We start from the raw sequence: 12,268 nt of genomic DNA, 5'->3' as shown, positions 1-12,268 counted from the left end.
ATCTAATTGCAATAACCGACAGAGAGAAGAAGAGGTCGTTACGAAGGTGTTGCATTAGCGCACACATTTGATGGTATTTATTGCTTCCGGGACTGGTGATGATGGAGGCGAAAGCCTCCCACATGCTGAGAGCTGCTAACAGCACTCTGCATTTTAAGCTTCCCTGGTCGTAGCTGCAAAACCACCTAACACCTCATGCTCTGCTTTGACTTACGTAGATCCTTACCCACAGGAGCACACTTTTGCAGCATTAGGAGTCAGGTGCAATGTGCATGCCGATAGCCTCCTTACAGCTGAAGCCCCCCAGATAGAGATGGGACTTTAGTATTGTCTTGCAGGTCAGCCTGTCAGGGTAGATCAGGCTGCTTGATCACAGCGTCACGTTGGAGTCACCTTGGAAAGACCTATTTCAGCCACGTGCTCTTGTAGGGTCAGCTCAATTTCACACCCACATACGTGAGATCAGAGCCAGTCTTCTCACGTGAGAAATTGCATCTCTGCCTTCTACAGAAATGACTTTGTTACATTCTCTGACATTTGGTTGGGTGCTTTTTATTTAGAAAAACTGGGTTTTGGAAGTTTACAAAGGCAGTCCCAGGAGCAGAAGATCGATACTGTTGTTAATACTGAGTTACAGTCATTTGCCGCCATTGCGTGTGTCAACATTATCGGCAGTGTCAGCTCAATTAATTTTGCTGCCAACCATAGCAACAATATGGTAATAAAATGCGTCATATTTACAAAAGTTCCTGTTTATCAAACAGGTGAGACTTTCAAAGCGTTTTAATGTTGGCTCAATATGGCTCCTACTGATTTTCCTGGGAGATCCCAGCATTACTTTCATTGAAGATTTGAAGAGTGAGGAGATGTTGTCATTGATTCAGGGGAAGCAGAAGGACCTTTGAGAAGACCCTTGAAAATACAGCTTTTTAATCATAAAAGCCTTCATCAAAATCAAGCTGGTCAAAAGAGAATATGAGGCCCTTTTCCTTCCAGGTGCGGGTGACACTATCATAGAATCACAGAATGATTTGGGTTGGAAGGGACCTTTAAAGGTCATCTAGTCCAACTATGTGAAAGCCTTGTGACATTTTGATTTTTTGATTTTTTTATTTTTTTCTAGAGAAGCAAGATGCTTCTGGTGGGGTGGATGGGAGAGGGAGTTCACTACTCTGTGGGATAGTTGCCTCTGACACTTTGGTGATGATGTGAAGGACACATGGTGGCTGGAGAAGTTGGGTAATGTAGTGACCCTTTGGGCAGGGACAGCACTGTGTGGAGGCCACTCTGCCTTCTGCTCTTTCTCAGAGCCAAGGATGTGCATCTGCAGAGCCCTTTCTAAGCTACAGGGAAGATGATCTGCCTCAATATGCCTGGCATCACTGTAGAAATGAATACAGGATCAGCCCAAATAACCTTTCTTTACTGCAGAAAGCTGTGTATTCAGTGTCATTCATCCTACCTTAGTTCACACACCAAATCAACAGTCAGATCATATAGATTTTAGCTTTCTAATAGTCTGCACTTAGTGCTCTATAAATAGAGATAAGCTACATTTCAGATGGCTCACCTAAACCCCCAGACACTAGGTCCTCTTTGGACGTAACCATGTCATGATGGGTCCCTGAGAGGCATCTAACGAGGCTTGGTTTTGCACGCCAAGTCAAGAGAATCATCATTACTCAATGCACTCTTGCTACCCGATAGCAGAATAAATAGGTCTGCTGGGAAAAGGCGTCTGTGGATGCATGGCTAAGAAACTCTAATAGCAACCGTAAAAGGCTTTGGATGCTGATCCTGCTGTCTGTCACCAGTTATCTTGGAAATATTTACCGCTGCTGTTCCTTCTTGCTCAAAACAAACATGCTAACTGATTTTAATGCAGTGATCGCTGCTTTTTATTCTATATGCACTTGGGGGAAAAATCAGCTGGTCTATACATTTTAAAACTGAAAATGAATATTTTCCCCTTCATCTAGAAAGCAAAGAAGGAGCTGTCAAATCATGTGGCTATCTCAAAAGCAGAGAAATTCTTCTCTTATGGCTGAATTTCTTGTGATTCAGACTCAAGCAAGGCAGCTTCTCTTTCCCAGGTCTGCAGATTAAAAAGGTGCAGGAGTGCTTTGGGTCTTTTATGTCTAACCTTTGCACAGCTAATATTAAATTGTACGTATTCAAGGAGCTCTTCTAGTGCCAAGCCATGAGCAAGATTTACAGGAAAATTCAACTAAAGTCACAATGAGAGAAAGAATGAACAGAGAGATCACAACTCAAAGGCTCCCAGAGGTTTAAATGGGGATCCAAAAGATGAAGTTTGCTAGAAAAGCAAAATACACGCACTCTAAACATCTCCAGAGAGAAGAGGTGAAAATACAGCATTCAGGAACAAGGATATTAAGAAAGGAGGGAAAAGGATAAATGCTGAATGTTACATATAGGAGTGACAATTCATGAAAAGGCAGTACAAGTTGATCCTGGCTTTTCTCTCACCAGAAAGCCTTTTTTTCCAGTGTTTTGCAGATGTGGGTTTACATAAGGAGGCTACAGCTACATGGTGAAGCCTGCAACCACATCACGTAGCCAACCAACCGCTGTTCCAGGTCCATTTCGCTGTGCTGTACTCCGGTTTGAATGCAAATTGGGCTGTAGGGTGTAGTGTGTGGGCCAGTCAGACGTGTACCACTTAATACACACCTAGATCTGGAAGACACAGATGGTCTAAAGAGGATGCTAGGCAGCAGAAAATTATCCGGGCTGGGCTTCGTTTGACCATGTGTAGGTGTCCATATCTGAGCTACCTGTGCAGCTAATGGAGAGAAAAGACATTTGGCTCCTCCTAAAATAGGTGATTAAAACATGTCTGATGAGTGCTGCCACCACTTTCTGCTGTGGACACTTTCGGGTACCCTTTAAAAAAGGTGTCTGATGTGTTTATAACTTCTTTTCTTAGGAGAGGGTGGATGGTACTCCCAAAGTACCACAGGCTGTGGGTGACAAACTTAAGTGAGATGAATCTCAGCATCGGGCTCTTCCATGGGCTACAGGAGAACCTTAGAGAGATCCCACTGCAAATGTTGCCCGTCTTTCAGAGTGACTGCTTAGCCTCCGTCCTGACATGTCAGCTTTCTCAGCATGGTTGTCCAGGCTATGCTAGGATGGACTCATGGTGGTCCTTGAATGACTTGAAAGTAGAAGTGATGTCTAAGTAGGTCAGAGCTGAACCAGAGGTGCAGATATCGAAAATTCTTTTACTATGGCTGTGTACCTCGAATTTCCAAAGAGCTTGAAGAGTTTGGGAATCCAAAAGTAAGAACGTGTGCGTGAGCAACAGCGTATTAAAGCTGTCTTGAACTGCACTTAGCAAAGCACTAGGATGATATGACCTCTTGAAAGAGTGTTAAATAATAAATATTATCTCCATCTCATGTATGGAGAGTGCGCAGATGACTGGGTGATATGGGAAAATAAAAGGAGGTGTCTGAGCAAAACACATTGTGGTAGAGCCCACAGATGGATGTGTGAGCAAATTAAAACCACTTGTTACCTACTGTGCAAAAACCAGTTACCCTTGTAGAGGGATCACGTAATTTAACCACACGGAGAGTCACCAACATTGGGAAATGAGTTCCAATGAAGAAACCCCATGAAATTACTTTATATTGATTACCTTTTCCAAAAGCTGCAGTGAAATGTGAGTGCAGACAAGGTCTTCATCAGAAGCAGGCAGAGCGAAAAAGGGTTAATAGTTTCATTTACCCTGTGATGTATTCCCACGCAAGCCAATGTCAGCCTCCAGGCCTGACTAATCCCTAGTGTAGTTACTAATTGCTGTCATCCAAACAGTAGCTGGCAGCCATTTAATTTTCCCTTTCGCTTGGTGTCGTTTACATTAGCGACATATGGCTGCTTCCCTGCCATGGCTACATGGCTACTGGAGAAACCTATGGTTTGAGCTCTGCAAACAGAAAAGGCAATGATTAACTTTAAGCATCTCACTAATGTCAGGAAGAACCGTTTACAGGCATGGGTTCTAAAAGCTGTTGGGTTTTTTAGGGCTGTTGGGTTTTCTTATGGCAACAGTACAAAGGTACGCTTTTTAAGAGCATCTTTAACTTAGACCAGACTAATAGAGAGGCACAATAAAACACAGGCAATTTTGGAGATGTAGCCTGAAACACATCTCACAGTTGTTGCGGTATAAATTTCTTACTGCTTAGCTTTCTTCCTTTCTTTTCCTTTTGTACTTTAACGTAGTAGAGCAGGGCAACTGTTTTTAATTCAGAGTGCGTGGTTCTTCTGAATTACTGTTGTGTCCTCTCACTTGACTCTAAATATTACGTCAAGATTTCAGATACAGGTCTCAAAACTCTCAGCTTCACTGCCTGCTATGTGCTTTTACTGGATTTAAAAATCATTTGACTCTGCTGCCTTATATACAGGTATTACTTTTTTTTGGTGTTAAAGTTACATGATGCTTCTCAAATCCAGCACTGCTTTCCTCTACCTCATTTGTTCATGTCTATCTAAGCTGATTAATTTTTTAAATAGTATACTTCTTCTTCCTGCTGGCCTCATGCTTACTATGCACTGCAGAATTTTTGCCATGCTGCCTTCAGGTAAGATTTGCAGGATTTAATATCACAGGCGTTTCAGATCCTGTTCAAATAGCACAGCAACTGAAGTGACAACATTGCTTTTAAAGCTCAAGAAATTTCTGGACCTTCTGTCATTTGGAAACTTAAAGCAAAAAAAAAAAAAATCTCAGATGTTAGTCATTTTTCTTACTAGGAAGACAGCAAGTCCCACAGAGGATGTAAGTAATTTTTGGTAGCATACAGCAAGCACTGAAGATGAATATCTAGCGTTTTATTTGTAAATTGAGTTCTTCTCATTGTGAGTTTTAAAATTAAATAGTTTAGTGAAACGAAAGGGTGACAGAGCAGCTGACAAAGCACATTCTGGTGCTCCCTTTCCTGGCTCATCCCTGTGCCATACGGGAGGTCTGCTCACTTGAACTGACTCCTGCTGTTGCTGTATTAGTGGCCTCCTTGAGAGTCCCTGGGAAGTACTTTGGGGGCAGTGACTCTCATACTGCAGAAAGCAATTCTGCAAGCAGCCCCCACCAGGTCCGCTTCCCACCCTGAATTTTTATTCGAGGCCAACAGTTGCAGCAAGTGCAGTCTCCTGGAAGTTGACCTTGGACCCATTTTCCTTGTACGAAAGACATGATGAATCCAACCAGTATTTCTTTTTCCATATATTTTCAGGGTGAGTCCCTTGCTGGATGTCTAGGAGTGCCTGCGGCTTTGTGTGTTTTATTTTAGCAAATGTAAAGAGAACTGCTGCTCCAGCTGAAATCAGTGTTCCTCAAACATTGGATTTTATCCCACAGTTAAGGTGAGCAACAAATCCTTGGGACTGACTTTGTGATCTACCTGATCCAGGAGCACAAAACATAAAGCATCATCACGGTTTCTGTCCTGTTCTCCACTCTTTCTGGAAAGATAATTTCACTTTTTCATGTAGCAGTTTACAAAAGCTGCTTCATTTGGCACCCTGGTGGGGGATGGGGGCTGTCGGTGGAAGAACTGATAACCCATTTTCCTTCCTCCAGCTGGAGCTAAAAGCAGAGCAAGGCTTGGTATGAGAACAAAGGGAAATTTCAGACTTGTCTCCGTTAGCAGAGTGTCACAGAGCTCCCGCCAGACTGCTCCAGCAAGGTCCTCAAATGACATAAAATGAAACGAAATTAAAGCATTTTTGTGTTAGCGTGGAGTCGCAGCGATGACACCAGCCAGGGGTGGCGAGAGGGGTTACATGACACAGGCGGAGATCTGACTCTACCCTCGGACTCCTAATCTCTTTTCAAGAGATGAGTAAAGGCTGAGTCAAACCTGGATCACGGTGAGCAGGAATGGCAGTAAAATTGCAATGACAACAACAGCAACGAAGTCACTCAACAAATTAGAAGTAAAAAAAAAAAAAAAAGGGTTATGTATTGGAGTTCAGAAAACTAGATCAATAGGGACAGGAACATACTGTGCTAGCAATGAGGAGCGCTGTGTCTGTGCTGGGTTTTGCTGGTTAGATAAAAGGAGGCAGAAAGGAGGGAAGAGACAGGAGGGAGCACGAAAGGGAGCAGGTTTGGCAGAGGTGCCGGGGAGGCAGAGGACGGTCAGTGCCTGAGGCAGTAAAAGACTTCATTAGGAATGAGTAGCTGGGCATAGCTGGGGCCGGGGTGACAAGATCCGGACTGAAAGGCAACCACTGAGGGAGAAGCCTGCATAACTCCGGGGTTAATAATAATAATTTGGGTCAGGCCACGAATAAGCTGCCTCCCATCCCACGGAGAAGGGTCGCCGTCGTGCTCTGGCGAGGAGGCGAGCGGTGCACCGCACATCCCACCTGGTGGGATCCCACCTTGAGGGGGGGGGACGACACATGGACACCCTCAGCACCGGAGGAGCAGGCAGATGGGTGCAAGCACCCCGCCGCGCCGGGCGCTGCCGTGCACAAAGCTGGGGAGCGGCGGTGCCAGCAGCCAAGCGGGGGCCCGGGGCGGTGGGGGGCTGCAGGTCCGCGTCCCGCAGCGGGGCCAGGGCAGGGGCATTGCACCCCCGGGTGCCTTTTGGGGCCGGGGAGGTCCAACCGGGGGGTGCCGCCGTGCTGTCCCCCCAGCAGGGCCGGGGCTGCCTGCGGGATTTCCCCCCAAAGTGCGGCTCCTACTCTAGAGCCTTTTTGGGGCTGGGGAGATGCCACCGGGAGGCTGCTGCCGCGCTCCCGCTTGCCACGCCGGGGCTGGACGAGCCTCGGCAGCATGCGCCTGCGCTGCCTGCCTGCCTGCCTGCCTGCCTTCCTCCTCCTCCTCCTCCTCCTCCTCCTCCTCCTCCTCCTCCTCCTCCTCCTCCTCCTCCTCCCGGCCCCTCCTCCCGGCTTTGGCGGTGCCGGCTGCCGGGAGCGGGCGGCCGGCGGGGCCGCTGCGGTCCGTGCCAGCCCCCGGGGTTATGCCCAGCCGCAGGCGGGGCGTAGGGCCAGGGCCAGCCCGACCCGCCGGCCGCGGCCGGGGCAGGGAGGTCTCCGGCAGGAGCAGGGGGCGGTGAGTCCGCCCCCCCCCCCTCCCCCCCCCCCCCCCCCCCCCGTTCGCCCCCGGGTGCGGTGCGGGGAAGGGGTGCGCGGGCGCTCCGCGGCGGGGGCGGAGGATGAGGATGAGGAGGATGAGGATGCGGCGGGCCAGAGCGGAGCGGGGGTACCCGGGCAGAGCCTGGGTGTGCTGCTGGCTGCTGGGCTGGCAGGCGGCCGCCCTGCAGCTGCCGCCCTGCGAAGAGGTGAGATTTTCCTCCTCCTCGGGGGTTTTCCCCATCCGTAGCAGGGAGGGGGGGGGGGGGGGGGGGGGGCGGGGAAGGATGCATCGGTTCGGGTGGAGGGTGGCATCCCGGGAGGGGGGTGTTGCTGGTTGTTGCTACTCCCCTCAGAGCTGTCCGAGGGACGACTGAGGGGTCGCACCCACGGAGAAGGACCCTCCGCCGCGGTGCTGCCGAAGGCTCTGCGGGTCGGCCGAGCCCCCCCCCCCCCCCGCATCACGCGTGGAGCGGCACCCTTAGCCATCGGTCGCGAAGCCCCCCCCCCCCCCCCCATCCCCCCCCGGGTTGTTGCTGCTCCCTCCGGTGCGTGGAAATAGCAGAGCCCCCTGTTCCTAACGAGGGGGACTCGGCTGGCCTCGCTGCTTTTCTAAATACCGTGTTAAATCGGGGCAAAAGGAGAAGAGTAAGGAGGGGTGGTGGTGAAGCTGTCCTGACCCCCCTGTGTCAGCTTGGGGTGTCCTAGGCTGAGCCGAGCGTGTGGCATGGGGAGAGAAACTTTCTGCCTCTCTCCTACTGTAAAAACCCAAAACAGGGGGGACTCGGTGTCCTCGGAGCAGGGACCGCTCTGCGGGGCTGCGCAGGGTGCGGGAGCTGAGGCTGCCGGCCAGGGATGCTCAGCCCTGGGTGGCCCAGAAGGAGCCCGATGGAGGGGACCAAGGCTGAGCCTCTGCTCCAGGGTTTCCATCCTCCTCCTGCATGCAGGGAGAACCTCTCTGCTACTTTTAAAGAGCAAGTGTGTTTTAAATCTAGTTGTAGGGGTGAGGAGGCTAGGTACCACCTTCCCAAAGAGGTCTCTGTGGCTGGGGCACTGCTCTAGCAAGCAGAAACCTGTAAGTGGGTTGACAGCAGTCAGTCCCCTTGCTCCTACCCCTCCAAGGATGCTCCGGGTGCAGAGCTTCCTCACCTCTCCTGCTGCAGTTGCACTGTTTAGCAAGAAATAATTTGTGTATCCTCAGACTGGGCTGGGGGTGGGTGACTGCAGCCAGATTGGAGCACTCAGCTGGTGAAGGGTCCAGATCCATGCTTGGAGGACCTCCTTGGCTGGGGGTGCAGAAGCCCATATCTCCTTCCTGCGGTAAAAGAGGGCATCTCTGACGTGGGGAATATTCCCTCTTCGCCTGTTGAATCTACTTTTTGTCTTCCAAGTGGCAGAGCCTTAGTGAGAGAGCTCAGTGCTCGCCTAGCGTGGGAAATCTTGCAGTTGGGGGACATGTAGGGTGCCCAAATCGGTGGCTGTTTTGGGCATGTTTCTCCTAAACGGTCATCCTAGGAGAGGGGGGTTTATGTAGCCACCTGCTTTGAATTACCTATCTCCCTTTCCAGCTGGTGAAGTGAAACAGGCCCTTCTAGAGCTGATCTCATCCTGAAGTCTGCTTAAAAAAATGAACCTCTGCATATGATTAAAGGTGACGGCTGAATCTCAGCAGAGGTACCAAAGGCGTAGAGCTGGTATTTTGAGCATTACATGTCAGGCTTTAGGTGTGGGAATTCTCTTCTGAGCCCCACTTCTGTGCCCCTTTGGATCTGGACCTGAGTGCTTTTGGTTTTGTTTTGTTTTTTTTTCTGAAGGATGGGCAATGTTGTTTTACTTTAGTTTCATTTGAATACTCTTCAGGACAGAGACATCCCTCACTTACATGGTTAAAACGCTGTGTGTTACTTGTGCTGGTGTGTGTGTGCAGCCATGCAACCATATGTCCCAGGGACTACAATTGCAAACATGTCTGGATGGAGAGGGGGAAAAAAAAAAAAAGCTTGCAAAGAACCAGGGTAGAAGATCAGCTGATTTCAAAAGGGAAGAAAGTTAATAGTTCATGTAAAACATGGCTAATATCTGGCTATTATGTGTCGGTCTCAAAACTTTGCCATTTGCCCTAATTCAGCCTAATTCGAGTGATCTGGGTGTCTCGCCATTAAAATCACAGCAGCTCCCGTTGCGATTGACTCTGGTTTGGGCAGACTCAGACAGGGATGAAGTCGCGCAATGAGAAAGCACAGCCTGTTAGAGGGTATTGCAGTCCTTTGAAGAATTCGTAAAGGTCTGATTGTTTTATACCCAAAAGGCTTGTGCAGCACAAAGCTTAATGCACTGGCAGGTAGTTCATTTTGAATCTATAGGGGATCTTTCCTTCTCCCTGCCCCCCCTGCTTCCTTGACAGCTTGTTTTTCTGTTTCCTCACTGTTATGAGAAACACGGATATCTGCCAGTTTGTGAGATTTCTGCGCTGGTACAGCATTTGGAGCAGTGGGATCTCTGGCTAAGCCTGAGGCTCCGTGGTGCTCTGATTACATAGACAGTAAAAATAATAACATATAGCAATGTCACTTTCCAGAAACCTTTTTGTCATTGGTTTCTTTCAACAGGGACTGTAGTAGTTCAGCACACTGGATTTAGGAAAGGTGTGTTTGTGCTGCAAGCCAAAAGTACAAGCAGCTCGAATGAATGTTCCCATGAGTTTTTGGAGTCAATTGATATAGGCTTCTGGTGTAACAACGTTCAGTCAGGGCTGTGATGCTCATTCATATCACGAGCTTACCCTGCGCTCTCAGATGGCAGCAGCTAGTTTGAAGGTGAGTTAGATGCACCTCCAAGAAATGGAGGCAGGCTCGGCTTGGATGGCTGGGCTACCTCTGGGGTGCAGAAGCTGGGGAGACCCACTGCTGTATCCTGTGCTTCTGGTGACTTGGTAACCCGAATTAGGACAGTGGTAGAAGAGTAACTGCTTGGTGAGCTCTTTCTGCTTGTGGCAAGGATAAGCAGGATACTCATGTGAATGTTTCATGTGTTGCATAAATTATGACTTCGAGTGGAGCTGACACCCATTTTTTTCACTGTTATTAAATGCGCATTCAGTTATGATGATGGAAATGATGAGATATTCATGCCCATCCCCCTGCCACTGCAGAGAGCATCTTTGCTACATCTTTTCGAGTGTTTGGTGCTTTTTCTAAACTTTCCAACTGAATGAGTCTTCTTCGTCTTCCCCTTAGAGATTCACCATCTGAACAGATTTTGCTTTTAGGACATTTTAACTGATACTCAACTTAAATGGATCTTTTCTTCATTTCATTATTCCTTTCTCTCTGTTGTTTTTGCAGCCATAAAAAAATCACTGAGTGACTCTTCTCTTACTTCCCATTCAGCAAAATTGTTTGCAAAGAGAGATAGGGAGTAACCGAGCTGCTGGCAAAACTGTTTTCTTTCATATACCCAGTTTGACTCTCAGTTACTATGCAGATTGAGAGCAAACACGTATGTTTTTGATACAGATAATAAATGTGGTTCTGTGATGCTGGATGGTTTACCTGCCATTTCAGTAGGTAGGTAAACCAAATATAGAATTATAAAGTGACTAAGTGAATGGAAAGGGTAATGCTAAATGCCTTCTATAAGGGAAGGTATTTTTGTACGCATCTGCTGGAATACTTCTGGAGAACATAAAAGTCATAGAGAAATTTACTTGGACAATGAAAAATTTTTTATAAAATCACTTGCAAGACAAAGCCAAGGAAGTCTTAAGGAGGGAGGGGAAGCATGAGATTGAAACTGGGTCAAGTACAGTGGATTAAGTATGTTGAAATAATGTCAATTTTCGTGATGAAAAAAGGTTAAAAAAATGGGGTACATGTAAGTTAAGTGTGAAGTGTTTCAAGTACATTAATATATTAAATCAAGATACTAGGTGCTAAGCTAAGCAGCCTGGGAAGCAAGGCGAAGTTCTGTCTTTCCACGTAAAGGATGGAGAGGAGATATGTGTCAGTCTTGGAAGGACGTTATGTAACAAAGCTAGATAAAAGTCAGCATTCCTGTCACCAAATATACATGGCAGGAATAACAGAGGTGTCTGCCAGACCTTGTACACTCTTGTGTTGTAAGTGAACTGTACCTGCTTGGGAAAAGGGTTGGGGTCATTGTGCCTGGCTCTGTAGAGGTAGCCCATGTGCTCATCGTGACATAAGTTGGACAGATGATAAAAAGAAAAGACTGAAAGATGTAAGAGTGGTTTTGTGCCTTATTGTTAGTACTCAGGAACTGTCAATGTTATGTTTGTTCTTTAACTGGTTCATAAGCATGGAGTGGTCACAGCAGAGGGTGATGCTGTCAAAGTAAGAAGGGATAACTTGACGAGGAAGAGAAAGAACATGCATTAATGCACGGGGTAGAGAACATTAACGAGATGCAAATCTTTAGGACAAGGTAGAGAGAAACAGCTTTCTGTGCACTTGAAAGGCTAAATGTTATTACTCTTAAAAGGTAATGGGTTTTTTTTCTTGTACCTGTAAACAACCACTGGGACTTCTTGATCTCTGGGATTCATTTAGTCTCTGTTGGCCTTAAAATCTCTGAATGGATTAGCTCATTGCTAAACATTTAGGAAGGAATTCTTCTAAGTTGGTTCCCTCGCTGTCCCTTATCTGTACCCTTGTCACTTTCTCTGAAGCATCTGCACTGGCTATTTTGGCCACAAAGCAGGAGCTATCCATACCAGCCGCTGGGGTGATCCAGTGTCATACTGCTTGGTGTCTAAATACCCTGAAAGATCTTAGACTCTTAATTTATGCACAGTTCATAGGCAGCAGAAGAGGCTGTGGAAAGATTCCTAGACAGATCGTATTATTTTTATCACCTCTTGCTATGCAGGCTTGTCTCTTTGAGGTGAAAAGAGAGATATACAGCTTCCATTTGCCACGGTGATGGACAGTCATAAAGATGAGGAAAGAAGAGCAAAAACCCATGCTATAAAGCTGGTGACAATAAAGTTGATGGAGTGGAAACAGGTGCACAAAAGGTGAGAAGACGAATGCTGAGACACAGGTACCGCAGCAGAAAGCATTGCCACCACAGCACGTAGGCAGACCAAGGCGGGAGGTGAGGGGGAAGCACAGGAGAAACTGGTGAGGTGTCC

The 12,268-nt window shown here is 47.6% G+C and overlaps 1 protein-coding gene across 1 annotated transcript in view; it reads left to right on the top strand.

The window, feature by feature from the left end:
* Positions 1–7,199: 7,199 nt before the first annotated feature.
* The window catches only part of ELAPOR2 (endosome-lysosome associated apoptosis and autophagy regulator family member 2), a 99,454-nt gene continuing 94,385 nt past the window's right edge, over positions 7,200–12,268 (top strand). Inside the window, exon 1 of the mRNA XM_086474532.1 lies at positions 7,200–7,325. Coding sequence (XP_086330658.1) covers positions 7,200–7,325 — 126 coding nt within the window. The remainder of the gene's footprint in view (positions 7,326–12,268) is intronic.

The sequence above is a fragment of the Leptosomus discolor genome, chromosome 1, assembly GCF_034619465.1.
Source record: "Leptosomus discolor isolate bLepDis1 chromosome 1, bLepDis1.hap2, whole genome shotgun sequence".
In the NCBI taxonomy this organism is placed as follows: Eukaryota; Metazoa; Chordata; class Aves; order Leptosomiformes; family Leptosomidae; genus Leptosomus; species Leptosomus discolor.
The sequence above is the reverse complement of the archived record's forward strand: the minus strand, read 5'-3'. Positions and strand labels throughout refer to the sequence as shown.